Genomic DNA, 27,464 nt, shown 5'->3' with positions numbered 1-27,464 from the left:
TCTGAGTTATAAGGAGTTAAAGACTTAGGGAGAATATGAATGCAATAATTTGTTAGCATATTTTAGCTTTATGTTTGTGAATGTTATACCCTGTGCTTGTTCTGGGAAGTCTAGGGAGGGGGGTGGGGAAGAGGAGGGGAAGGGGGGTGGGAGGCAGGGGGGTGGGGGTGGGGTTGAGGGGGGAAGGGTGGGGGGGAGAAAAGGTTTGTATTTCCTATAAAACTTTTCAATAAAAAAAAAACAGTTGGAAACAAACAGACTTTATTAGAACAGTTAAGAATTAACTCATTCTCAGCGTAGTCCAAACTAAATCGAACAAAGTCTTCATAAAGTCTTATCACCAATCTTGGTATAATTAGGCAAATTTGGCAAAAGTTCAGAAGCAGAGGATGCCGAGCAAGATAAGAAGAAAGTTTATCAATGTTGTTTTCTGACAAAGAGCCCAAGAGCCATTGCTGGTCTGTTTTAAGCCTTCTGGGAGGGGCCAATCATCTCTTGGCCTTACTCCTGAGTCGTCCTTTTTGCTTTAGCTGCTCTTGCCTTCTGGCAGCTCTTCTCATGTGTGCACTAGGAACAGGCTCCTCCTGTTCCTCTGCCTCTCTACTGTTGGTCTCTGGAGGCTCCAGAGTCCGCACATCACTCCCCGATGGCCCTGGCCCCATCTCTGCCTCCAATGTAGAGCCCTCATCAGGGCCTTCCCCAGCCTCCAGGACTGGCCCATGTTCTTCCTCAGCCTCATCGCTGTCCGACTCCGCTGCCAGCTCCGCAGGCTGCTGGCCGACTACAACATGTTTAACTCAAGAGGAGGACATCAATGTCCTTGCATGTCATCTGAGAATTCCACCCCAATGTTTCCAGGACCTTCTAAAGGGTCTGGGGAGATACAGTAATTCTCAAAAAAACAGGATAGCAATCTGGAATCCATGCTAGCCCTTAACATCCTACCTTATCCCAACCACGGTGGATTTGATTTAAATCGAGTTGATTTAAATCACAATTTAAATCATGATTTAAATCACTAGTAAAAAGGTTTGATTTAAATCAACTCGATTTAAATCACAATTTTTAAAGAGCAACTGTCATCTCTCCTACTCCTTTGACCCGCTGTTGACTCACCGAGAGTCCCAGTGTTGCAGAATATACAGCCTCGTGCTACATAACTAAGCTCCATTTCATGCTGAATAAACTAAATTATTTATGTATCTTAAATAGAAAACTATCTAACGGTAGATTTTTACCCCAAAAGTTTTTCATTAAAATAAATTCGATAAAAATCAAAAAAATCCAATTTAAATCAAAGAAATCCGATTTTTTTGATCTTTTTAAAAAAATCATTGATTTTTATCCATCCTGATCCCAACTTCTCCCCACATGTGGGAAACCCAACAGGCCTGCTAATTTTACAACCAATAGATGTTTCCATTCATTCTTTGGTGATACACCAACAGCTCCTTCGTCCTTTACACGAAGGGAAGCAAGCAGGGTGAAATCCAGCAGGTTCTGACAGGTTCTGGAGAACCGGTAGTGGAAATTTTGAGTAGTTCAGAGAACCGGCAAATACCACCTCTGGCTGGCCCCAGAGTGGGGTGGGAATGGAGATTTTGCAATATCCTTCCCCCAGGAGGGGAGGGAATGGGGATTTTGCAGTATCCTTTCCCCTGGAGTGGGGTGGGAATGTAGATTTTGCAGTATCCTTCCCCTGCCACGCCCACCAAGCCACGCCCACAGAACCGGTAGTAAAAAAAAATGGATTTCAGCACTGGAAGTAAGCAGTCCTAAATCTATGATGGCGAACCTATGGCGTGTATGCTGGTGCTCTGGCACATACAAAGACCAGCTGACCAGCATGCATGAGTGCACTGGAAAACCGAAGACCAGGTGGCCAGCACATGCATGTGCACCCACCAGCTGGTCTTCAAGTTTCTGGGGCTGTGCCATGCGTGTTCCAGTTTGGTCACTCGGTGCCGAAAAAGTTCACCATCAATGCCCTAGGTTCTGTCTTAGGCCCAGTACTCTTCAGTATCTTCATAAATGATTTAGATGAGGGAATGAAGAGAAACTAATCAAATTTGCAGATGACAACAAACAGGCAGGAATAGCCAACACCCCAGAAGAGAGGCTCAAGATCTAGATGGATCTTGGTAAGACTTGTTCATTGGTCCCTATCCTGTAAAAGGAAATTTAATGTAGAGAAAAGCAAGGTTTTGCACTTAGAAAAGAAAAATCAAAAGTACAGTTGCGGAGTAGGTGAAACCTGCCTCAATAGTAGTAACTGTGAGAGGGATCTTGGAGTCCTAGTGGACGGCCGTTTAAAGATGGGCCAACAGTGTGCAGCCGCCGCCAAAAAAGCTTATGCAATCCTAGGTTGCATTAATAGAGGGACAGAATCAAGATTGCGTGAAGCGCTAGTACCGCTCTACAAACCCTTAGTAAGACCACACTTATAACACTACATCCAGTTTTGGTCACCCCAATACAAAAAAGATGTTGAGACTTTGGAAAGAGTTCAGAGAAGAGCAACAAAAACGATTAGGGGCAGCTGTGAAATCCACTTACCTTCGCTACCAGTTCGGGAATGGGAGCGTGTGGGCAAATGTGCACACTATACGCATGCACGCCTCTTCTGCGCATGCACAGAGCCTTCTGCGCATGTGCAGAGGGTCAAAAACGGGATGTAATGAGGTCCCGGCGGGTAGGCAGAGCCTCCCACCCCCGGCGCTACTGGTTCGCACGAGCCGGATAGTTCTGGCCAGAATTCACTGCTGATTAGGGGCCTACAACATATGAAGAACGATTGCAGAACTGGGATAACCTAGTCTAGTGAAAAGAAGGACCAGGAGTGACAGGATAACGGTCTTCCAATACTTGAAGGGTTGCCACAAGGAAGACGGGGGCAATCAGGGGTGAAATATTCCCAGTTCGGACGGTAGCGATGGAGTGAGTGGTTTGGAGAACCAGTAGGAAAAATCCCTGTGCGCACCCCCCACATGCCCAGCTGAGCCGCACAATCATCAGAGGCTTTTTTTTTTTTTACTTTTAAAAGCATTTTTTCTACAACCTCTTCCAATGAAAAAATGCTTTTAAAAGTAAAAAAAAAAAAAAGCCTCTGATTATCGCCCGGCTCAGCTGGGATCGTCAGAGGCTTTTCAAAGCATTTTTTTCTGCAACCTCTTGGCCGAAGAGGTGATAAAAAAAATGCTTTGAAAAGTCTCTGACGATCCCAGCTGAGTTGCCTGATTGGCAGTGAGGCTTTTCAAAGCATTGGAAAAAATGCTTTCAAAAGTTTTTTTTAAAATTGTCCACGCCCACCCAGTCACATTACCCCACTACCACCAAGCCACACCCACAGAACCAGTAGTAACACAATTTTACATTTTACCCCTGGGGCCAATTATTTTCCAAAGCACCAGAAGGAAAGACAAGAAACAATGGATGAAAACTAATCAAGGAGAAGAGCAACCTAGAACTAAAGAGAAAATTCCTAATAGTCAGAGCAATTTGCCCCAGAAATTGTGAGTGCTCCAACACTGGAAACTTTTAAGAAAAGAGGAGGCAGCCATCTATCAGAAATTGTATAGGTCTCCTGTGACAAGAGGGTTGGACTAGATGACCTCTATGATCCCTTCCAACTCTGTTACTGTGTGGTAAGATTGTTGGTTCACAGTGGCAATGTTCCTCAAAAGAATGTAGATCCAAAGAGAATCTGGATGGATTTGAGTCCAAATCAGTGCGGGTTAATGTCCTGTAGAAAGTTAGCACCCACCCCTCTCCTAGAAGAATGAAATATTTTGAGAAATACTAAAGAGGCAGATTATTATATTTTCCTGGATGAGAAATGGAGAAACATGCCCTTGGAAAGCAGACCTCGCTTTCCTTAACAGCCCACAGCAGTTGTCAGCACTTAAGAGATAAAGAGATAGCTAGCTCTATTCATAAGCAAATTCCCTGCAGCAAGATCTGAGCAAACGTAGGATTAGCCCTCAGCCACAATAGGAATTGCCCAACAAGCCCCTTCATTGCATCAGCCAAACTTCAACCAAGCTTAGCTCAGACAAACTCCTAGGATTTTTATATGGCACCAAGGGAGTCTGACAACAACCAATAGAATACATGTTCTTGCACAGGAACAGGAAGCTCAAGTGCAAAGCTCGAGAGAAGGTATAAAAACCCCTCACTCTCAATTCCATGTGGTCAGCTGCACTAGGACCATGTACTTAGTGGTTCTGCTTCATTAAACCTTCTTTCCAATCAGCCTCCTTGTTTCCAGTGTCTTTCTCCCGGCTTGGTACTGAACCAGATGGATATTTCTTCTAACAGTACCTTCATAGGGGTGTGGATGAACTCATGGGATCTGCTTCTCAGGCTATTTAATTAAGGTCTCTGACTCGAAACAGCTACAAAAATCCCACCCCGAACTGAACTCTTCCATAGTCATTTGGATGCCAGAAGGCAACAAAAAAGAGATCCACAATCCCAAAATAGAGTTTGTTTGGTTTGGGATTAATACACGTTTAGAAAAAAATAATAAAGTTTGGTTCCAGATGTATCTTTGGAAAGCTACTGTCATAAAAATGAGACAGAAAAAAAAGACAGGATAATTCCCAGCCACCCATTCCATCATAGTAATAACTTTTCCAAATCAAGATTTTTTAAAAAAATACAGAGATGAGATTGTTTATGGTACATTAAAAAATATCTCTAGCTAGATCTGTTGCCAATGATTTAACTGGTCATTCCCTAATACAGCAATTACTCAGTTATTTGAAAATGAGTATTTAGTCTTTTATCTGATCATATAAAGTTTACTGTAATTTATATAGGAACAATCAAATACGGAATCTAAGTTACTGTTTAAGTCTACTGTGTAAAAAGGAATGAAGAGCTGTTTTATTCACCCAGCTATAATTAGCTGAAATCTTATAGGCTCCAAGCCGAAACTAATTTAAAAGATTTAAATTATTTGAGCTAAACATAAAACAGTAAGGTTAGGTTTGCGATTCCACTGTGGCTTGTTTCGTTCTAGATGAATAAACTAGAGTTCGTTGGGTTGGTATAAAACATGGAGCCAAAATCAAGATAAATCAAATTATTTATTTATTTATTTATTTATTTTTCATATTTGTATACCGCCCTACTCCCGAAGGACTCAGGGCGGTGAACAGCCATAATAAATACAAATACATATAGAAGTTAAAAACTATTAAGAAACAGATTAAGTAATTTAGGCTCAAAGATTAAAAACATCCAAATTTATCTAAAGAGGTTTAAAACCCGATTTAAAAGCCAGTTTAAAAGCCAATTAAAAAGGGAGAGTTAGGCCAGACCAGCTTGTTGGAATAGAAATGTTTTCAGGGCACGGCGGAATATGCGTAAGTCTTGGATGTTTCGTAACTCCGGGGGAAGCCCGTTCCAGATGGTAGGTGCCCCCACAGAAAAGGCTCTCCCCCTGGGGGCCGTCAGTCGACATTGTTTGGCCGACGGCACCCTGAGGAGTCCCTCTCTATGGGAGCGAACTGGTCGGTGAGAGGCTATTGGTGGCAGGAGGCGGTCTCGTAAGTACCCTGGTCCTGAGCCATGGAGCGCTCTAAAGATAGTAACCAAAACCTTGAAGCGCACCCGGAAGACCACTGGGAGCCAGTGCAGCTCGCGCAGGAGGGGGGTTACATGAGAGCACCACATTGCTCCCATCACCACCCGCGCGGCCGCATTCTGGACCAGTTGGAGCCTTCGGGTGCTTCTCAAGGGGAGCCCCATGTAGAGAGCATTACAATAATCCAGGCGTGAAGTGACAAGGGCGTGATTTATAAATTATACCTCGGTAACATGGATTAAATCCAGCCTAAATGTTTAGGTAATCTGTAATTTCATAGATGAAAGAGATTTGGATTGTAGCATATAATCTTCAAATTCTCAAATGGTACAGAGCTAACTGGAAAATACTTTGCATGTTGCATTTTATGGTGAATAGATACAGGCGCACACACCCATCAAGCTATTCCCTTCTAGGTATTATTCATTCATTTATATTTCATATTTCTAAGACTCCTTAGTGACAGAGTGAGCTCCCGTTACTTGTCCCAACTTCTGCCAACCTAGCAGTTCGAAAGACATTTGTTAAGTGAGTTTTTGCCTCATTGTACGACCTTTCTTGCCACGGTTGTTAAGTGAATCACTGCAGCAGATAAGTTAGTAACACGGTTGTTAAGTGAAACCGGCTTCCCCATTGACTTTGCTTGTCAGAAGGTCACAAAAGGGGATCACGTGACCTTGGGACACTGCGACCGTCATAAAGATGAGACCATTGCCAAGATCACGTGGCCATAAGTTTGCTGCAACAGTCATAACCATGAAAAATATTCATAGGTCACATTTTTCAGTGCTGTTGTAACTTTGAACGGTCACTGAATGAACTGTTGTAAGTCAAGAACTACTTGTAGTTTGGGCTAATCCTTTTTTTTAAATCTCATGCCTATAATGCAGTGTTTCTCAACCTTGTCATCGTTTAAGTTGTGTGAACTTCCAACTCCCAGAACACTGGTGATACAGGTAATCCTTGATATATGACGACAGTTGGGACCACAATTTGTGTTGCTAACCAAGGCGATTATCAAGTGAGCCATGCCCGATTTTACAATATTTTTGCCACGGCGGTTAAGCAAATAATCAATGCAGTTGTTCAATGAATCACATGGTGGGTTAAGGAAATCTGGCTTCCCTCATTAATTTGGTTATCAGAAGGCAGCTGGCAAATAGCGATCCCATCACCCCAGCATGCTGCCACTCTGGTACATGCATGCCCATTGCCAAGCACCCAAATTTTTATTGCGTGACCTTGGGGATGCGGACAAGAAGCAACGGATGGAAACTAATCAAGGAGAGAAGCAACCTGGAATTGAGGATAAACTTCCTAACAGTGAAGACAATCAACCAGCGGAACAGCTTGCCACCAGAAATTATGGGCGCTCCATCACTGGAGGTTTTTAAGAAGAGACTAGACCCGTGATGGCGAACCTATGGCACGCGTGCCACAAGTGGCACGTGGAGCCATATCTGTGGGCACGTGAGCATTGCCCTAGTTCAGCTCCAATGTGCATGCGCACACTGGCCAACTGATTTTTGGGCCTTCCAGGCCCACCGGAAGTTGGGAAACAAGGCCATTTGTGGCTTCTGAAGGGCCTCTGGGGGGTGGGGAGGAAGGCTGTTTTCACCCTCCCCAGGCTCCAAGAAAGCCTCTGGAGTCTGGGGAGGATGAAAAACAGGCCTACCGGGTCCACCGGTGGACGGTGCACGGTGCATTCTGCATTTGCTCTACTCTACTCTACTCTACTCTACTCTTCTTATTCTTATTCTTATTCTATTATTTATCAATGAGAGAAGCAACCTGGAATTAAGGAGGAACTTCCTAACAGTGAAGACAATCAACCAATGGAACAGCTTGCCACCAGAAATTGTGGGCGTTCCATCACTGGAGGTTTTTAAGAAGAGACTGGACAGTCGCTTATCTGAAATGATCTAGGTTCTCCTGCTTGAGCAGGGGGCTGGACTAGAAGACCTCCAAGGTCCCTTCCAGCTCTCTTCTATTCTGATTCAGTGCCTACTTTGCTTCTTCTTGTCACCGGAACCTCTGATGAAGTTTTTTCTTCAGACGTGTGTGTGTTTCCTTCCTTGAGGAGGGTATGAAGCTGACTGCTCCATTCCATGAGCCATTGCTCTTGTCCTTCCTCTTCACCTCCCTTGCTGGACACTCTTTGGATGGAGACATCTGATGTTAATAAGTAAATGTACTTCATATTCACTATTGGAACTCCTGGTGTGTGGGTGTCCGGAATCTTAATGACTTGGCTTGCCTCTCCCCTTTTTATTTCAAGCAATCAAACCGGTTTACATTTATCGCAAGCGTAATTCGAGTCCTCCATAGATAGTAGGAATGTGAACATCACATGCTCTTTGCCTGTTAGTCATGTTGGACTCTTCCCCACATGGTTTTCTTTTTCTTTGTACAATAACTTTGTTTATAACTCTACAAGAAGCAGACAAGCAATGATTTCCCCCCTCTTGTAGCACTCTTTATAGCTCGTCAAATGAGTCACTAAATGAACTGTTGTAAACCGAGGACTACCTGCATTAAGATCCTATCGGGATTCCCACAAAATACAACAAACTTCCAAAGCTTCATTTTGGCTATTCCGCAGTTCGATTCTGAACAGCTCATGGTTGACTCAGCCTTCAATCCTTCTGAGGTGGGTAAAATGAGGACCCAGATTGTTGGGGGCAAGAGGCTGACTCTGTAAACCGCTTAGAGAGGGCTGGAAAGCACTGTGAAGCGGTATATAAGTCTAAGTGCTATTGCTATCTGTCTGTCTGTCTGTCTGTCTGTCTGTCTATCTATCTATCTATCATCTACCTATCTATCTATCTATCTATCTATCTATCTATCATCTATCTGTCTGTCTGTCTCCATCCATCCCTCCATCCCTCCATCTAATCTATCCTATATCTATATTTACAGTAAGAGCTGTGGTGGTGCAGTGGTTAAGAATACAGTATTGCAGGCTAATTCTGCCCACTACCCGGAGTTTGATCCTGAGTGGCTCAAGGTTGACTCAGCCTTCTGTCCTTCCAAGGTCGGTAAAACGAGGACCCAGATTGTTGCGGGGCAGTAGTCTGACTTTGTAAACCGCTTAGAGAGGGTTGCAAAGCACTGTGAAGCGGTCTATAAGACTAAGTGCTTTTGCCATTAATCAGTTTTCTTCCCCGGAAGCTCTTGAGTAAGGTGTTATTCAGATGTATGGCACTACGATTCTGCAAGCCACAGCTAATGGGGCCAAACCGAGATCTACGAGATGCTGCATATTAGGTGAACTGTGTTTAGCCTATGAAGAACTTGCCCTCTTTTTGATACAGAAGACTTTAGGAAACCCAGAGGTTGAAGCAGGGGTGAAATGTAGAATTTGTTACTACCAGTTCTGTGTGTGTGGCTTGGTGGGGGGGGGGGGTGTAATGTGATTGGGTGGATGTGGCCAACTTTTTTTTTTCTTTTAACTTTTCAAAGCATTTTTTCTAATGCTTTGAAAAGCCTCTGACGATCCCAGCTGAGCCGCGCGATCATCAGTGGCTTTTTTTTTTTTTTACTTTTAAAAGCATTTTTTCGTCGGAAGAGGTTGTAGAAAAAATGCTTTTAAAAGTAAAAAGAAAAAAAGCCTCTGATGATTGTGCGGCTCAGCTGGGCATGGTGGGGGTGAGGCGCAGGGATTTTTGCTACTGTTCTCCGAACCACCCGCCACCATCGCTACCAGATCAGGCGATCCGGTCCGAACCAGGAGCATTTCACCCCTGGGCTGAAGCCTTGCCCACATTTTTTTTTTTTTGCTTTAATTTATATGCCGCCCTTCTCCAGAGACTCATGGCAGCTTACAATACGTTAAGCAATAGCCTTCATACTTTTGTATATTTATACAAAGTCAGCTTATTGCCCCCACAATCTGGGTCCTCATTTCACCTACCTTTGAAAGGATGGAAGGCTGAGTCAACCTTGAGCCTGGTGAGATTTGAACTTGCAGTAATTGCAAGCAGCAGATGTTAATCACAGTGCTTTAGTCCACTGTATTACAGGCTCTTGAGGAACCTGGAGTTCCTCAATAAAGCACATCTCCTGCAGGCATCATATGTCATAACCAAACCAAACAATCCAACATAATGCGCTGCATCTCCACTAAAGTATCCAGCACCATCTGAGCGCAGACGATCATGCAAATTCAGCCAAAACTTTGCGATAGTAGGCCCTGATAGGGACAGATGTTTCAGCTTTTCTCTAAAGAGGCTGTGCAGTTTATCCTCATCTTGGGGGTTAATTTATCTAGCAAGGAGAACATAAAAATAAGGCTTTGATACAGGGGTGAAATCCAGCAGATTCTAACAGGTTCTGGAGAACCGGTAGTGGAAATTTTGAGCAGTTCAGAGAACCACCAAATACCACCTCTGGCTGGCCCCCGAGTGGGGTGGGAATGGAGATTTTGAAATATCCTTCCCCTGCCACGCCCACCAAGCCACGCCCACAGAACCGGTAGGGGAAAAAATTGGATATCACCCCTGCATTATCCGATGGGTTTGTACATTATGGGAGAACGTACTTACCTGACCTTGTCTGTACTAATAGGTTAGGGATGAATTAGGATTCACTGGCTCCCAATTTTATTGATATAAAGTGTGCCATCCGTTGTGCTCTCTGAGCTTGGCTGTGCACCAACACATTGGTAATATTGCCTAATTGGGCAATAAACCGCCTGTAAGTAAATAGCCGAGCTCAGAAAACACCAAGAACTCCAGAGTTTGATGATGAGGTACAGTCACTCTCTTCTACTGATATGGGGGGCTCTAGCTTCCTGGTTGACTCTGGTGCCTTGCTGAGCGAAAGCCTAGATGTTCTGAGCTGAGCAGAGGACACATCTGGGAAAGTGCTAGATTTCATTTTCTCAAAATATGGAGGAATAGGCAGATGCAGATGTCTTGCATCTATTAGAGGCTAATCCCATTAAGTCTGCAGAACACATCCTAACTGCCTGACAGAAATGCAAATCCAATGCAGACTCTGAGACTCCATAAGGGTGCATTCAGCCCGTTTTACATGCAGAAGATCCCATATTCACATTCAGAGGCAGGGTTGGAGGTGCCAGTCAGCATGGCACTTCAACCATGAGACAATGGTCAAACTCAGCATAAAGGACATTCCAACTTCTCCCATCTCCTGTTTCCCATCACATCCTTGCTGGAAAAACAGCTCTTAGAGACTTTGAAACAAGCTCGAGCCACAACATTACCGTCTTTACCCTAGGGAAGTCACCCCAGGCATATATGGAACTCCCCCAAATCCACAAAGCAGCGAACCCCCCTCAGACCACTTGCCAGCAGCATCAACTCTGTCACCACCTTATTAGCTCTTCTAGTTGGCAACAACACCCGTCACATCAACGATTCACAGGATTTTGCCAGCAAGGTTTGGAAACTAAAACTGGACCCGGATGAGACCAGGGTTTTTCCTATGATGTGACTTCCCTCTTCACCTGCAACCAGGAAGTCCAGTTGCCTCTTGAAAAAAGCACCTTTGGCACAACCATGACATGGATCTCCATAAACCCATAAGTATTTTTACATTCTTGTCATTGGTCCTCATTGGCCCTGTTTACCTTACCAAGATTTTGTCAACTTCCATTCTAGAAATGCACAAGTTGTCCCGGGGCCCTTGCAAACCCCCTCCCCCAAATCCCCAAGAACTCCAAAATTTCTTTCCAAAATGAGCTGCTGGCACCAGATTCACTTAACAACCAGGTTACTAACTTATCCACTGCAATGTTTCACTGAACAACTGAGGCCGTAAATGGGGCAACATTCACTTACAAACGTCTCGCTTAGCAACATAAATTTTGGGCTCTATTGTGCTCGTATGTCGAGGACTATCTGTACCCTGGGCTAGCCTTAAGTGAGATGGGAGCATTCGAGGCTGAGTGTACTATAGAAACTCAACGATCATCTTAGCCTGTTGGGAGAACCAGGCCGGCATGTGAAGCCGTCGTATGACTGATTTCCTTGACTGCCAAACTCAGCAACTATGGTTTATGAACCTGGGTTTATTACGTAACAGAAATTCAGTCAGCATTTATGCAGGGGAAGGAAGGAAAAAATGCCCTGTTGATGCAGCTGATTCTGCGAATTGCAAACGTGTACAAAGGACCAAGGCAAGCATTTCTTCCCGATCCTACATAGGATGAATGGGAGGGAGTGGGCCCCACTGACGTAATAACAATAAAGCCTTCAGTATTCTGGATGGCAGCCTTTGAATTTCAAGTCAGTAAATTTCACTCTCCCCGTGCTTACTGCAAGGCATGGCTGCTCCCTTGAATATCTTATCTGGCGATTAAATGCCTGGGCTAGAATGCAGCCAAACGAGTAGGTCAGGATGGCTGGGCATAAACCATTACTTCGTGGTGGGAGAACTTCTCCAACCTTCCTCCTCATTTCATCCCGGATCCCCAGGAAATAATCTGAGTAACACCACAGAACTTCCTCCTCCCACTCCTCCCCCGAAGGGACTATCAAAGGGAGGATGACTTCACTGTCGCTACCTGGAGGGCAGTTTTTGGATCTATTTGGTAGGAACATCTCTGTTCCTGAAGAACATCTCTGCAGGATTTTAATGGGGGGGGAGGGGGAATCTCCTGGCCTTTTGATCTTGAAGCTATTTGCATTTTTAGCAGGCCGGTCCTGAAACTGGTGGGACTCAGCAATCCTATCTGTTTAGCACAGGGGCCTCCAACCTTGGCAACTTTAAGCCTGGCGGATTTCAACTCCCAGAATTCCCCAGCCAGCTTTGCTTTGCTTTGCTTTTGCTTTTGCTTTTGCTTTTGCTTTTGCTTTGCTTGCTTTGCTTTGCAGGGAGTTGAAATCCACCAGGCTTAAGGTTGCTAAGGTTGCCATTATTTAAAAATTCCAGTCTGGCTATCAACTATTGAAGCATTCTCATATTCAATAACATTTAAGAAGGAACAAATTGTTAGATATAATGAATTATTGAATGAAAAGGGTGAACTTAAATTTATGCAAGAATTAGAGGAACAAGATATAAAAATGAATTGGTTTTCCTATTTGCAAATACAATGTAGATATGATAAAGATTTTAAGATAGAAGGTTTTTATAATAATTTGACTAATTTAGATAAAATTTTAACTGGTACTGATGAAAACATAATTAAAATTAAAATATAGATATTTATTAGAGGTTAAGTTGGAAGAAGAACAAGTTAAAGAAACAATGATTGCTTGGGGGAAAAATTTTGGACATGGAATTGACTTAGAGAAATGGCAAAAATTGTGGTCGCAAAATTATAAAATGACAATGTCAACTGCATATAAAGAAAATTTGTATAAGATGTTTTACAGGTGGCATCTACCTACCCCTGACGAGAATAGCCAGAATGTTCAAGAATAAATCTGAAAAATGTTGGAAATGTCATCAGATACCGGGTTCATGTTACCATATGTGGTGGACATGTGCAGAAGCCAAAAGATACTGGACTAAAATCTACAAATCTAGAATTGTAGAACTACCGTATGTGAAACATAACATATAGATGTATGATTATTGGATAGATTCAGGAGGATGAAATGAATGTCATAATAAAAATGAACTCAAATCTTAGAATACTTTGAATGATAAAGAGGGAAGAAATAGTCAAATAAATGAGTAATGAGGATAACAATATAAAGATATATATTAGGTCGATATACAGTATGAGAATCTAGGTAAATTGTAAATTGTAAGCTATGAATTTGGTGAATGAGGCACAAAAGACTTGTAACCAACCGACATGCTGTTTGCAATTGAAGATGGTTTTATGTATGTTTGTGAAAAAAAAAATCTTTTAAAAAAAAAAAAGCTTGCCAAGGTTAGAGACCCATGGTTTAGCACATTGTGGGAAGTCAGCCTGAGGTTTATTCCACTAGCTGTGAATGAGCGAACCATGTCCCGGGTCTGCCAGGATGGCACTCTCCTCATGCCCTGGGTAAAGGGAAGGCCCCTACTACTGCCTGTGTTTACTTGGGCCTTAGTATAATGTGTGAACCCAGATTATAACCCAGAAAAGGGGGCGGCTTAGGTTTCCTCCTCTTTTCTGTATGCCTTTGCCGATGCAAACAGCTTCTCGCTCACACAGAACCAACTTTCCACTTGGATTCATTCGTTTTTCCGCTTCCCCTGCCAGAAAGGAGTCTTGCAATATCTTAAATACAGTACAGATCAGGGTGGATAAAAATCAATGATTTTTTTAAAAAAATCAAAAAAATCGGATTTTTTTGATTTAAATCGGATTTTTTTTTAATTTAAATCAGATTTTTTTGATTTTTATTGAATTTATTTTAATAAAAAACTTTTGGAGTAAAAATCTATTGTAAGATAGTTTTCTATTTAAGATACATGAAATGGAGCTTAGTTATGTAGCATGAGGCTGTATATTCTGCAACACTGGGACTCTCGGTGAGTCAACAGCGGGTCAAAGGAGTAGCAGAGATGACAGTGGCTCTTTAAAAATTATGATTTAAATCGAGTTGATTTCAATCAAGTCTTTTTACTAGTGACTTAAATCATGATTTAAATCAAATCCGCCCTGGTACAGCTAGTCCTCAACTTATAATCATTTGTTTAGTGACCGTTCAAAGTTACAACAATACTGAGGAAAAGTGACTTATGACTTACACATCTCCATGGTCACATGATCAAAATTTGGATGCTTGGCAGCTGGTTCACATTTATGACGGTGGCTGTTTCCCCGGGGTCAAGTGATCACTTTTTGTGACCTTCTGACAAGCAAAGTCAATGTGGAAGTCAGATTCACTTAACAACCATGTGACTAACTTAACAACTGCAGGGATTCACTAAAGCAAGGGGGGGTCTCAGCCTCCCTCTTGCCACTGTCCTGGGTCCCTTCCCTTGTCAGCCACCGGATGTAAAGGATCCAGTGATGGGATTCAGCCGGTTTGGGCGAATCAGTTGTTAAATTGCTGGCTGGCCCCTCCCCTCCCCTTCCAAGAGTCCCCACATGCCCCATTTTAGCTCCCAAGTGCAGGGAGGCCTCCTAGGCCCAAAATGGGATGCGGGGTGTGTGTGCGGCGCCCCCCCCCTGCGGCTCATTTTTGCTCCCAGGGGGGTGCAGGAGGCCAAGTGCTGCCTGTCACACTCCCTGGCCACGCCCACCATGGTTACACCTACCCAGCCGGTCATTAGGGCAGAGAACCGGTTGTTAAATCATTTGAATCCCACCACCGAAAGGATGTCTTCAGCCTCCTTCAACACCCTGAGATGACCTGGCTCGCATCAGGAAGCGAAATGGACAGGCGGTATAATTTTGCTGCTCTCCAGCACAGGAACGGGAACAAAAGAAAGCCAGTTTGACCAAAGTGGTTAAAGATATTGGATTGGAATCTGGGAGACTCCAGAGGTGTAATTTCACCTTAAGCGCAGAGCTTTTGCCACAATCTCTCCCTTTCAGCCCTAGCAAGAAGGCCAGGATAAACGGCTTGAAAAATGTCACTGAGAAAATTGCAGGGACCTGCCCAGCTAGTTACCAGGAGTTAGGACTGACTCAAACAAGAGAGCCAGTTTGGTGTCGTGATTAAAGGTTCCTGACCAGGGGTCTCCAACCTTGGCAACAAGTCACATTTTGGCTGAGTGCAATGTGTGAATTGGCAGCTGCACCACTGACCAGCTTCTCAAAAGACCAGAGAAAACACCTGCCCTTCTCTCCAGCCAGAGAAGGTTAAATGTGCCAACCCAGCCAGGTTCAATGGCGCATTTCCACAGCACATTTAATCTAGCTACTGAATCAACCTATTCCCTGGTTCATACCATACAATGGTCCAAAAAGGGCTGATTTGCATAAGACTAACAACCACAACTCCACAAACTTCACCTATTGTGGGTAACTTTAATCACCCAGAAGCTACGTTATGTGGACTGAACTTCTGAATAGTCATTTCTGAACAGGGTAGATAAAAATCAATGATTTTTTTTTAAAAAATTTTTTTAAAAATCAGATTTTTTTTATTTAAATCGGATTTTTTTGATTTTTATCAAATTTATTTTAATAAAAAACTTTTGGGGTAAAAATCTATTGTAAGATAGTTTTCTATTTAAGATATATAAATAATTTAGTTTATTCAGCATGAAATGGAGCTTAGTTATGTAGCATGAAGCTGTATATTCTACAACACTGGGACTATCGGTGAGTCAACGGTGGGTCAAAGGAGGAGCAGAGATGACAGTTGCTCTTTAAAAATTATGATTTAAATTGAGTTGATTTAAATCAAGCCGTTTTACTAGTGATTTAAATCATGATTTAAATTGTGTGAAAAATTAGGTGCGTCTTATATACTGAATGTAGCCCCTCCCACCCACTGGCCCCCACCCTTTGGCCTCTGCCTCTCAGCAATTTACCTCCTTGTAGCAAGCAAGAAGAAACAGCCCCTTTCAGTTTCAGCACAGCCTCATTAGCACAAATTGATTGTCCATTGGATCGGCCTCCCAAACTCTCAGCTGTTTCAGGCTGAAGGGATTGCCATGCCTATTGCTGCAAGGGCCTCTGCTGCTTCCTGCAAAGAGGTAAATTGCTGGGAGCAGATTTTTTTTTTCTTGTGTTAATCAAGCTATACTGAAAACAAAAATAAAAGTAAAGTGGGCTGTTTGCTGTTACGAGGCAAAATTGCTGGGAGGCAGAGGCAGATTTCTTTTTCTTCTTTTCCTCACCAAAACAGGTAGGTGCTTCTTATAGTCCGGAGCGTCTTATACTCTGAAAAATACGGTAAGTATGAGCCAGCCATGTGCTGCAACTGCCAAAAAAGCCAACACAGTTCTAGGCTGCATCAACGGAGGGATAGAATCAAGATCACGTGAAGGGTTAATACCACTTTATAAGGCCTTGGTAAGGCCACACTTGGAATATTGCATCCAGTTTTGGTCGCCATGACATAAAAAAGATCTGAGTAAGAGTGCAGAGAATAGCAGCAGCAACAGTGATAAGGAGTCAGGGGGCTAAACCGCACGAGCAATGCTTCAGCCTAATGAAGAGAAGGATTAGTGGGAAAATGATAGCAGTTTTCCAGCCCTTGGGGGACTGTCACAAAGAAGAGGGAGTCAAGCTGTTCTCCAAAGAACCTGAGGGCAGGACAAGAAGTAACAGTTGGAAACTTATCAAGGAGAGAAACAACCTAGAACCGTGATGGCAAACCTATGGCACGCGTGCCGCAGGTGGCACGCGGAGCCATATCGGTGGGCACGCGAGCTCAACTCTGGCGTGCGTGCGCGTGCCAGCCAGCTGATTTTTGGGCCTACCGGAAGTCAGGAAAAAGGCTGTTTCCGGGCTCCAGGGGGCCTCCGGGGGAGGGTGGGAAGGCCGTTTTCACCCTCCCCAGCCTCCTAGAAAGGCTCTGCAGTCTGGGGAGAGTGAAAAATGGGCCTTCCAGTGGGACTGGAAGTTGGCAAATGGGCCATTTCCGGTCTCCGGAGGGTCTCCGGAAGGCCTTCCGGGGGGGGGGGGTGAGGTTCGGAAGGCCGTTTTCGCCCTCCCCAGACTCCTAGAAAGGCTCTGGAGCCTGGGGAGAGCAAGAAATGGGCCTACCTTGCCATCGCATGCCAAAAGTGGGGGGAAGTGCGGGGGGGTCGCGCACTTCCCCACTTTTGGCACGTGATGGCAAAAAGGTTAGCCACCACTGACCTAGAACTAAGGAGAAATTTCCGGAGAGGGAGAAGAATTAACCACTGGTTTCCCTTCAGAAGTTGTGGGTGCTCTCCATCACTGGAAGCTTTGAAGAAGAGACTGGACAGCCATTTGTCTGAAATGGTCTACGGTCTCCTGCTTGAACAGGGGGCTGGACTAGAAGATTTTAAAGTCCATTCCAGCCCTATGATTTTATGATTCTTGCTGGTTTAGATTTGGGGACTTGTTCTGCAAAGAAGTATTTTAATTTTCAAAGGGTGGGGGGGGAGGAAGGTAATTTGGAAACAATTCAACTTGTCCTTAAGAGCCGGACAGTTCTAGTGGTTAAGGCATTGGGTTAGAAATATAAAGCTGATTTCTCATCCTTATCTTATGCCCGGATGTCAGCTGGATGGCTTTGGACCAGTCCTTTTCTCTACAAAAGAAGGCCCCAATGAGAATCCATTTCCAAAAGGCTCGCAAGAAAACCACAGGGACCTGTCCATGAAGCTCACTGCTTCTTCAGCTTGGCAACTTAAGAGATGGGTGGACTTCAACTCCCAGAATTCCCAGCAGAGCTGAGAATTCTGGGAGTTGAAATCCACACATCTTCCAAGTTGCCGAGCTGGAGAAACACGGGTGTAGCTGTGAGGAGCTCTGTCCTCCCGACCACCGAATAAGGGATGGGTAAGTAAGAAAGCCTGCTCCGTTGGTCAGCCTTTGCCAAGGGCAGGAGAAAGTCAGTCTCCAAGAAGGAAACGCAAGCACAACAGCGAGGAGCACCAGCTTGAGCTGGAGGCAGACAAGCCGCCCCTTTGGTGCCAGGCGGCAATTGTGTGCTTGAGATGCCTCGTCAACTGGCTCGTAGATTTGCACCACCGCTGGCATTTCAAAGGAAGCAGAATAAGAACCCGTTTGTTGAGTTCAGCCGGTTCCTGGGAACTGGCTGGACTTGTTCTGCCAGAGCAGGGACGAGGGGAGATGCGGGATTCCAGAGAGGGCACAGAGAGGAAGAAGAAGAGGAGGGGAAAGGTGCCGGTTAGGCACAGGAAGTATGGCCACGAACATGGAATATGGCACTCGCTGACAAGCAGAGATGGGGATGGGGGAGGCTCATGGCAGAATACAGAATAAAAGAGTTGGAAGGGACCTTGTAGGTCATCTAGTCCAACCCCCCGCCCAAGCAGGAGACCCTACACCATTTCTGACAGATGGCAGCTTGCAGTGATGAAGCTCCCACAACTTCCGAAGGCAACTTTTGTTCCATGGGTTGATTGCTCTGTCAGAAAATTTCTCTTTCTTTCTAGGTTGATTCTCTCCTTGATCAGTTTCCATCCATTATTCTTTGTCTGGCCTTCAGGTGCCTTGGAAAATAGCTTGACCCCTTCTTCTCTGTGGCAGCCCCTCAAATATTGGAAGATACTCTCATCTCCCCTGGTCCTTTTCTTCACTAGACTAGCCATGCCCAGTTCCTGTAACTGTTCATCGTATGTTTTAGCCCCCAGTCCCCTAATCATGTTTTTTGCCATTCTCTGCATTCTTTCTAGAGTCTCAACATCTTTTTATAGTGTGGCGACCAAAACTGGATGCGGTATTCTATGTGTGGCATTACTAAGGCTTTATAGAGTGGTATTAGTACCTCACTTGATCTTGATTGCATCCCTCTGTTAATGCAATTTAGGATTGCATTGGCTTTTTTGGCTGCCGCTGCACACTGTTGGCTCATATTTAGCTGGTTGTCCACTAAGACTACAAGATCCCTCTCACAGTCACTGCTATTAAACCTGGTTCCACCCTGTCTATATGTGTACTTTTGGTTTTTCTTGCCTAAGTGTAAGACTTTACTTTTGCTCTACATTGAATTTCATTTTGTTCGATAGGGCCCCGTGTTCAAGTCTGTCAAGATAGTTGATGCTCTGTGTTTTATACAGTTCCCTCTTCGTCCATTCTCAGCTCTTTTCCAGTCCTCTGGTAGTTCCATGGTGCTCCAGGATCTTCTACCCTAACCCCCTACCCAAACAGGAGACCCTATACCAGTGATAGTTAACCTTTTTGGCACCACATGCCATAGATCTGCCATCACGACCCTATACCATTCCGGACAATTGGTTCTCCAGTCTCTTCTTGAAAACCTCCAGTGATGGAGCATCTACGTCTGGCGGCAAGCCAGCTAATTCTGATTAAAACTGGCTAATTCTTCTCACTACCAAAAAAAATTCTCCTTGGTTTTAAATGGTGTCTCCCTCTGAGCTTCTACCTCTTCCTTCTTGTCCTGCCCTCTGACGCTTTGGAGAGTTTGTGGCAGCCCCCCAGATATTGGAAGGATAAGGATAAGGATAATTTTATTTCTATACCGCCCCTCTCCCGAAGGACTCAGGGTATAGCCAGGTAAAAACACAATACAAATATCACAATTTAAATTTAAAAAATTATTTAAAATATTACATTTAAGGCCAATTAACTAAAAAACCCAAAAATTTAAGAATTCCAAATTTAAAACTCAATTTATGAAGCTAGCCCTGCCTGTCGGAAGAGCAGGGGTCTTAAGAGCACAGCGGAAAACTCAAGAGGTCAGAGATCTTGCGTATGTCCGGGGGCAGTTCATTCCAAAGGGCAGGGGCTCCCACAGAGAAGGCTCTCCCCCTGGGTGTCGCCAGCCGACATAATTTGGCCGACGGCACCCTGAGGAGTCCCTCTCTGTGGGAGCGAACTGGACGGTGGGAAGACTGCTATCATGTCACCCCCTAATCGTTCTCTTTGTTAGACTGGACATACTGAATTGGCCAAGGGCCCCAGGATGGCCCCACATAGCTGCAACCATCTCTAGTTATTCAATTCAATTCCTTCTCCTTCCAAACCTCAGCTCGTCTGCAGCAAACAACGACGTCTCACACATTTCTGGCAACAAGCTTGCTGCTCACCCAGAAAAGCAGCTTCTAAGTTCAGCCCCCCACAATCAAGAGCCCTCCAGATGTGTGGCAGCCTACAGTTCCAAGAATGCTGAGCCAGACTGATGAGGCTGGGTTGGATTGGAGACAAGGCTGGTTTCTGATTGCAAGTTTATCTGCTCTGATAGACATAACTTAGAGAGTCTATCCATCTCCATTTCATTAATTTACAGCCAGTAGTTATAAGTTCTAATTTTAGACAGTGCATGAATTGTGTAAAATCCCAATTCTGCTCTGATTGCTGCAGCAGGTATCTTAGGGTCCACACCCACAATATATCTCAGGTTCTGAGACCTGAGATATCAGGTTTCAAAAACCCCACCTCAGCTCAGGGTTTCAAATTTTTTTACTACCGGTTCTGTAGGCGTGCCTTGGTGGGCGTGGCGTGGCTTGGTTGGAGTGGCTTGGTGGGCATGGCAGGGGAAGGATACTGTAAAATCTCCACTCCCTCCCCAATCCAGTGGAAGGTTACTGCAAAATCCCCATTTCCTCCCAATCAGCTGGAACTTGGGAGGCAGAGAATAGATGGGGGCGGGGCCAGTCAGAATTTTTACTACCGGTTCTCTGACTGAACTACTCGAAATTTCCGCTACCGGTTCTCCAGAACTGGTCAGAACCTGCTGAAACCCACCTCTGCCTCAGCTCCATATAGGAGCATGGGGATTACCTTAGCTTTATATACTTTTGATTAGTGGTGTGTAACTGCTTACAAAAGGCTGTGAAGCGACATACAGGTCTAAGTGCTATTGCTATCACCTGATCTTGACTACTAGACCGTATGGGGATAATATGACTGTGGCTCTGTGCCAATATGTTTCTTTCAACCCAGGAGCTTCCTGGCATGCTGCTTTTCTCTTCCCCCCATGCAGAATTAATCCTAAATGCAGAGGAGAAGGAAGCCATCCAGCAGTCAAGGACCCAACTTCCACCAGTTTGAAGGCTCCTCATTACCTTTGGGGAAAGCCTCCAATGTCTTTCCTAAATAAAAGTCATCATAAGGATCTCTGCTCCTGTGTCAATGAGAATTGATGGAAAAGTGGGGGGAAACACAGTATTCGTAGGACCGGTCAAGATCTAAGCAATGTAGTTTATACCCATGAAGCTCTCCAAGGGTTAACCTTTGTCTGGTCCTCTTCGCACCTGTGTCTCCAAAGGTTGCATGAGCCCTTCTCAGCTGACTTGTTTAAAGTCAGGGGCATTGGGCATTACCCTGAAAATGCCTCAACTCATCAGATTATTTGGTTAAAAAAAAATCTCTTCCTCACTTCAATCAAATCCTATTTCTGTTTGATTGGGCCTTTTTCCGCGACTGGAAAAATCATGATTTATCAGCTAGCAGAGGTGGCCTCAACAAATTTAAAAAAAAATAAACCCTGAGAGCCTGTTTGGTCCAATGATTAAGGCACCAGCTAGAAGCCGGGAGACCTAGTCACACCTTAGCCATGAATACCAACTGGGTGACTTTGGGCCAATCACCAGGAGACAGTGAGTTCTAGTCCTGCTTTAGGCTTGAAAACCAGCTGGGTCACCTGGGGCCAGTCCCCCCCTCTCTCTCAGCTCAATCCACCCTATAGGGTTGTTTTATGAGGCAAACAGGAGGAGCAAGGCAGTGGTGGGTTGCCCCCGGTTCACACCAGTTCTATAGAACCAGTAGTAAAACCGCCAGGAGGCCCCGCCCACCGACCCCGACGTCATCAAAATGCTTCTGCGCATGCACAGAAGAGCGCGCGAGCGAAGCAAGCACACACGCGCGGCCCCGCTGCGAACAGGTAGTAAAGGTAAGTAGAATCCACCCCTGGAGCAAGGTACTTGCCATCTTGAGTTATTGTGTTTCCCCCAAAATAAGACCCTGTCTTATATTTTTTTGAACCCCGAAATAAGTGTTTGGCCTTATTTTGGGGGGTGTCTTATTATTTTGGGGCACATGGAGCAAGACGGGGCTCCTCTTGCCATCTTACCTGATTTCCAGCTCTGTCTCCCTAACCCAGAGGAAATGGCAGGGACCAGCTGCGCACGTGGTAAAATATTTTTTGGGGGGGTTTACTTTAGCACATGTGCTCAAAAGCCCAATTGGGCTTATTATCAGGGGATGTCTTATTTTAGGGGAAACAGGGTATGTGTACAAATAATAAAGGCGAGATGGAAATGAATAAATAATCAATCTATCTATCATGACATGCTAACCCAAACAATTTAGGGGAAGGGGGCAGATGAAAGGGGCAGAAAAATCACACAGTAAGGCAGGAACTTACTTACTTCCTGCCTTACTGGCAAGCCAGGCAGCGAGGAAGCTAATCATTAGTGAACCAAGTTTACTGTCGCCACCGCCACCGATGTCACGCACAAGCCTTTCCATGTTTGCCCTGGCACAGATCGGCCTCCACCCCACCCAGCTCTACCTTTTACCTGAACCCTTAAACAAATCAATTCTGAACTAAACAGATAGTCTGATACGTCCCTCGGCTAGAAGCAGAAGCATATAATGTTGTGGCCATGCCTCTGTGTGTGTACACAGCACATACATACAATAAGGAAAGGGCTGCAGGTTAGACAGCAAAGTCAAAAGAAAGCATTAGGAGAAGCCACGGAAAGCCACGTACGTGATGCCATGCCAAGGCGATGGCAATGCACCAGGAGTCGAGCGTCACGTGAAGGTAATTCAGCTTTTTTCCCCCTCCTTATTGTGCAGTCTCTCATCATCTCAAAAATGACTGCACTACCAACTTTCATGGACTACACCCACGCTACAGATAAGTAAAGTATTGCCTTGGGAAGCATCTGCCACTCTACCTACCTAGTGATGGATCTATCCCTGAGATCCTTAAGTGAATTTCGTTGTATGGGTATACTGTGTATACACGTACAATGACAATAAAGTTGTTGTTGTTGTTATTATTATCTCTTTTATTCATTAAACATGAAACTCAGTCAGCTGAACATTTATAAATGTGTCACAAATATGACTGAATGGTGCTAATGGTTGATACGGGTTGCTGCTAATGTCCTAGGTATCGACCAAGTATCTTCTTAAATATATTATTATTATTATTATTATTATTATTATTATTATTATTATTATTATTATTATTATTATTATATTGTACTTTGAAAGCAAGTGAATGAAAAAGAGCACAAAGGGTTTCTAAGAAATTCAGGCACTAAAACTTTGCTTTCAGGTTTTTCCATGCATAAACTAACTTTGGGTGTGACACTCATATCCTCTCATATCCTTTCACTGACATGCAACATGGTAAGAACTGCTGATTTTACACGCACCTTTTTTTTTTTTGTTCTTCTTCTTCCAAACTATCTGCCATCATAACCTTCCCCTTAAGCTTTTAATTTCTTCTCGTCCAAACTTCCTTTCTATCTCCCCTCTCTCCTTGGCAGCTGAGGATGGAGTAGAAAAGTCACCACAAATGAATTCTACTAAACTGGAGGGTTGTTTTTTTTCCCATCCCAGCCTTCTGACTAGGAGAAGTCTCCAGCACAATCTTCATGGCCAAAACTGGCTCAGTGTCCCATGAAGCTCCCCAGAAAATAGAAATCCTAGATTGGGATTAGCAGCCCCTCTTTAGCAGAAACAGAACAAAACTGCTGGGATTGCCTGGACCACTTTGAACTGCTTCTGGGACTGAAATGAGAAACCCTTGAAATGAACGGGCGTCTACGCTCACCTACCACGGCACTCCAGATAAACTCTCCAAATTGTACAGGTACCACCCCTAGCACCCATGGTGCACAGACAATCCTGACTGGGGGAGTGGATGGAATCTGGAGTTGTTGTTTTTTCTCTTAGAGAGCGCTTCTCACCAGGCTCAAGGTTGACTCATCCTTCCATCCTTCCAAGGTTCATAAAACGAGGACCCAGATTATTGGGGGCAATAGGCTGATTTTGTAAACTGCTTAAAGAGGGCTGTAAAGCACTATGCAGCAGTATATAAGTCTAAGTGCTATTGCTATCTATCTCTATGTCTGACTGTCCTTCCCACATAAAGCAGTATATAAGTCTAAGTGCTATTGCTATTCTTTCCCACATAAAGCAACATATAAATCTAAATGTTACTGCTATACTTTCCCACATAAAGCAACATATAAGTCTAAGTGTTATTGCTATTCTTTCCCACATAAAGCGACATATAAATCTAAGTGTTATTGCTATACTTTCCCACATAAAGCAACATATAAGTCTAAGTGTTATTGCTATTCTTTCCCACATAAAGCGACATATAAATCTAAGTATTAGTGCTATACTTTCCCACATAAAGCAACATATAAATCTAAATGTTATTGCTATTCTTTCCCACATAAAGCGACATATAAATCTAAGTATTAGTGCTATACTTTCCCACATAAAGCAACATATAAATCTAAATGTTACTGCTATACTTTCCCACATAAACAGACATATAAGTCTAAGTGTTATTGCTATTCTTTCCCACATAAAGCGACATATAAATCTAAGTGCTATTGCTATATTTTCTCACATAAAGCGACATATAAATCTAAGTGTTACTGCTATACTTTCCCACATAAAGCGACATAGACGTTGAAGTGCCATTGTTAGTGCTTCCAGGCTATCAGCAGCTACTTCAAGCATCGGCTTTGGTTAACGGCTTCATTAGGGCTCTGAGTTCAAGAAACGCCTTACAGGGGTGGAGGAAGTATGATGGGACCCTCCCAAAGCGGGGTGCCCCTGCCAGCCGTGGACTTCAACTCCCAGCATCCCCCCCGGGCATCTTGGCCCCTGCAGAGAAGGCCGGGGGGGGGAGGAAGCCCCCAAAAGGCCGAAGCGGCGGGTCAGGTCGCCACCAGACTCGGGGGGCCCGGGGGGGAGGGCGAGGCGGCGGGGACTGAGGGACGAGATAGCCCGGTTCTTTTCGGCCGCTCTTTCGCCCGCGGTCCTTCCCCGCTGACGGCAGGTTGTTAGCTCCCGCCCGCGGCCGAAAGACGAGCCGGGTTCGGCATCCTGAGGGGCCCCGCGGCGGGACAGCCCTTGGCCCAGCACCCCTCAGGGGGGTTGACTCCGCGGCCCTCGCCCCGCCCGGCGCCCGTTACCTGCTCGCCGTCCTCGTCGGGCTCCAGCTCGCCCAGGTAGTATTGCTGGAGCCAGCGGCGCGCGTTGGTCGAGTGCCGGTGCGGCGGGCCATCCAGCGCGGCGCTCACGTCGGTGCCGGCCCGCTCCAGCAGCACCTGCTGCCCGCCCGGATGGAGACGCACGAAGGCGCTGAGGTCGTAGAGGCGGCGGCCGGTCAGCACCAGGCAAGCGCCCTGGGCGCAGCCGGCGCGCAGCTCGGCGCGGCTGAAGGAGCGGCTGGTTGACGGGGCGGCCATCGGGGAGCGTCTGGCGGGGCACCTGCCGGCCTCATGCTTATGCGGCCGCCCGGCCTGCTCCGCCCCCGACGGCGCCGCCCCTCCGCCGAGGCATCGCGCCCGCGGCCAGCCCGCCCACGCTCCCGCAGCCACTAGCCGGGAAAGGGGACCTCTGAGCGCACGCGGAGTGCCGCTTCCCTCCCTTGGCGGGAGCATCTCGGAGACGGCGAGAGGATACAAACGGACCCTCCGTGAGACCCGACCGCGTCCTTCCCCTCCCCTCAGGCGCGCTTGTCTCGTGTTTTAGAATAGACTAGTGTTATGGTAGGAAGGAAGGGATTAAGAGATATCCCTTCGGGCAGACAGAGTCAGCTTTATAATTGCAATAAGGTTGAGACAGGTATTGCTACCTAAAGAATCCGAGCAAAGTAATGAACACGAGAGTCCAACTTTATAACAGCTTCCAACAAAGGATTCTGTTAACTCAGCAATTCATCTGGCCATATACATTTGTCATTTTTAATTGACACTTCCTAATTTCTGTTTTATTTTATTCTCTGCCAACATTCATAATTCTTCATGTAGATTACTGAAGCATAGATTCAAATTATCTCTTGTTGATATAGCAATATGGTCATCCTTGTCTCTCTGACCTTCAAAGTGTAAATCACCAAAATGTCTTTATCTGTGACAACTGAGGGACAACTGAGGGCCTCTCCTCACTGGTTCTACATCGAAGAAGGAACGTGTCTGCCTTTTATTTCAACTGGATACATTTGCAAGCACAATTTCTCTTCTACAATACTATGAACAAGGAGGGACCTTCAGTGATCATCTAGCTGGACCCGCTTTTCCTACTTTATTAGAGCTGGAAGGGACCCTGGAGGTCTTCTAGTCCAGCCCCCTGCTCAAGCAGGAGAATCTACACCGTTTCACACAAGTGACTGCCCGGTCTCTTCTTCAAAGCCTCCAGGGATGGAGCGCGTCCACGATTTCTAGTGGCAAGCCGTTCCACTGGTTAATTGTCCTCACTATTTAGGAAGTTTCTCCCTAATTACAGGTTGCTTCTCTCCTTAATTAGTTTCCATCCACTGTTTTCTTGGCCTGCCCTCGGGGGCTTTGGAGAATCGCTTGACTCCTTCCTCTTTGTGGCAGCTCCTCAAATGCTGTTATGCTGTTATGCAGTGTTTCTCAACCTTGGAAGCTTGAAGATGGGTAGACTTCAACTCCCAGAATCCCCCAGCCAGCAGCGCTTCTCGCTCCATCTGAGCCGTTGCAGCACGGCCGGGACTGTCGGTTCCTTGCCTTCGCGGCTTCGGGCCCTGGAGACTAAAACACACGAAGAATGGCTGCAGGATTTGGATCAGGCTAGTCTAAAGAAAAGAAGAATTAGGGGGGACATGACAGCAGAGTTTCTCAACCTTGGAAGCTTGAAGATGGGTGGACTTCAACTCCCAGAATCCCCCAGCCAGCACTGCTGGCTGGGGGATTCTGGGAGTTGAAGTCCACTCATCTTCAAGCTACCAAGGTTGAGAAACACTGGTGTAATGTAATATTTATGTAATATTTATTAGATATTTTGTTAAATTGTTTTTAGTTACATTTTATACTTGCTTCGGGATCTTTTGGTCAAAAATAAAACGGATGGATTGATAGGTCAATTGAGAATGAGGTGAAGAAAGGTTTTTTTTTTAGTGCTGTTGTAACTTTGGACAGTCACCAGACAAACTCTTGTCAGTCAAGGATTACCGGTGATTTTGCTACCAGAATTCTTGTTGCAAGATAATTTTAAAAAACCTTTCTTCACCTCATTCTTAATTGACCTATCTGTGCCAGGTCTAAGCACCCCGCAGGCCGGATCTGGCCCGCGGGCCTTGAGTTTGACACTCCTGATCTAGATGAATCTATCTATCTGTCTATCTATCTATCTATCTATCTATCTATCTATCTATCTATCTATCTA

General features: G+C 45.0%; 1 protein-coding gene across 1 annotated transcript in view; it reads right to left on the bottom strand.

Annotated features, from left to right (window-relative positions):
* Positions 1–25,522, bottom strand: part of FA2H (fatty acid 2-hydroxylase) — a 62,253-nt gene extending 36,731 nt beyond the window's left edge. The window contains exon 1 of the mRNA XM_034425543.3: positions 25,247–25,522. Coding sequence (XP_034281434.3) covers positions 25,247–25,522 — 276 coding nt within the window. The remainder of the gene's footprint in view (positions 1–25,246) is intronic.
* Positions 25,523–27,464: the final 1,942 nt, after the last annotated feature.

Source organism: Pantherophis guttatus, chromosome 11, assembly GCF_059756535.1.
Source record: "Pantherophis guttatus breed Tessera chromosome 11, ASM5975653v1, whole genome shotgun sequence".
Classification (NCBI taxonomy): domain Eukaryota; kingdom Metazoa; phylum Chordata; class Lepidosauria; order Squamata; family Colubridae; genus Pantherophis; species Pantherophis guttatus.
This window is presented reverse-complemented; position numbering and strand designations above follow the sequence as displayed.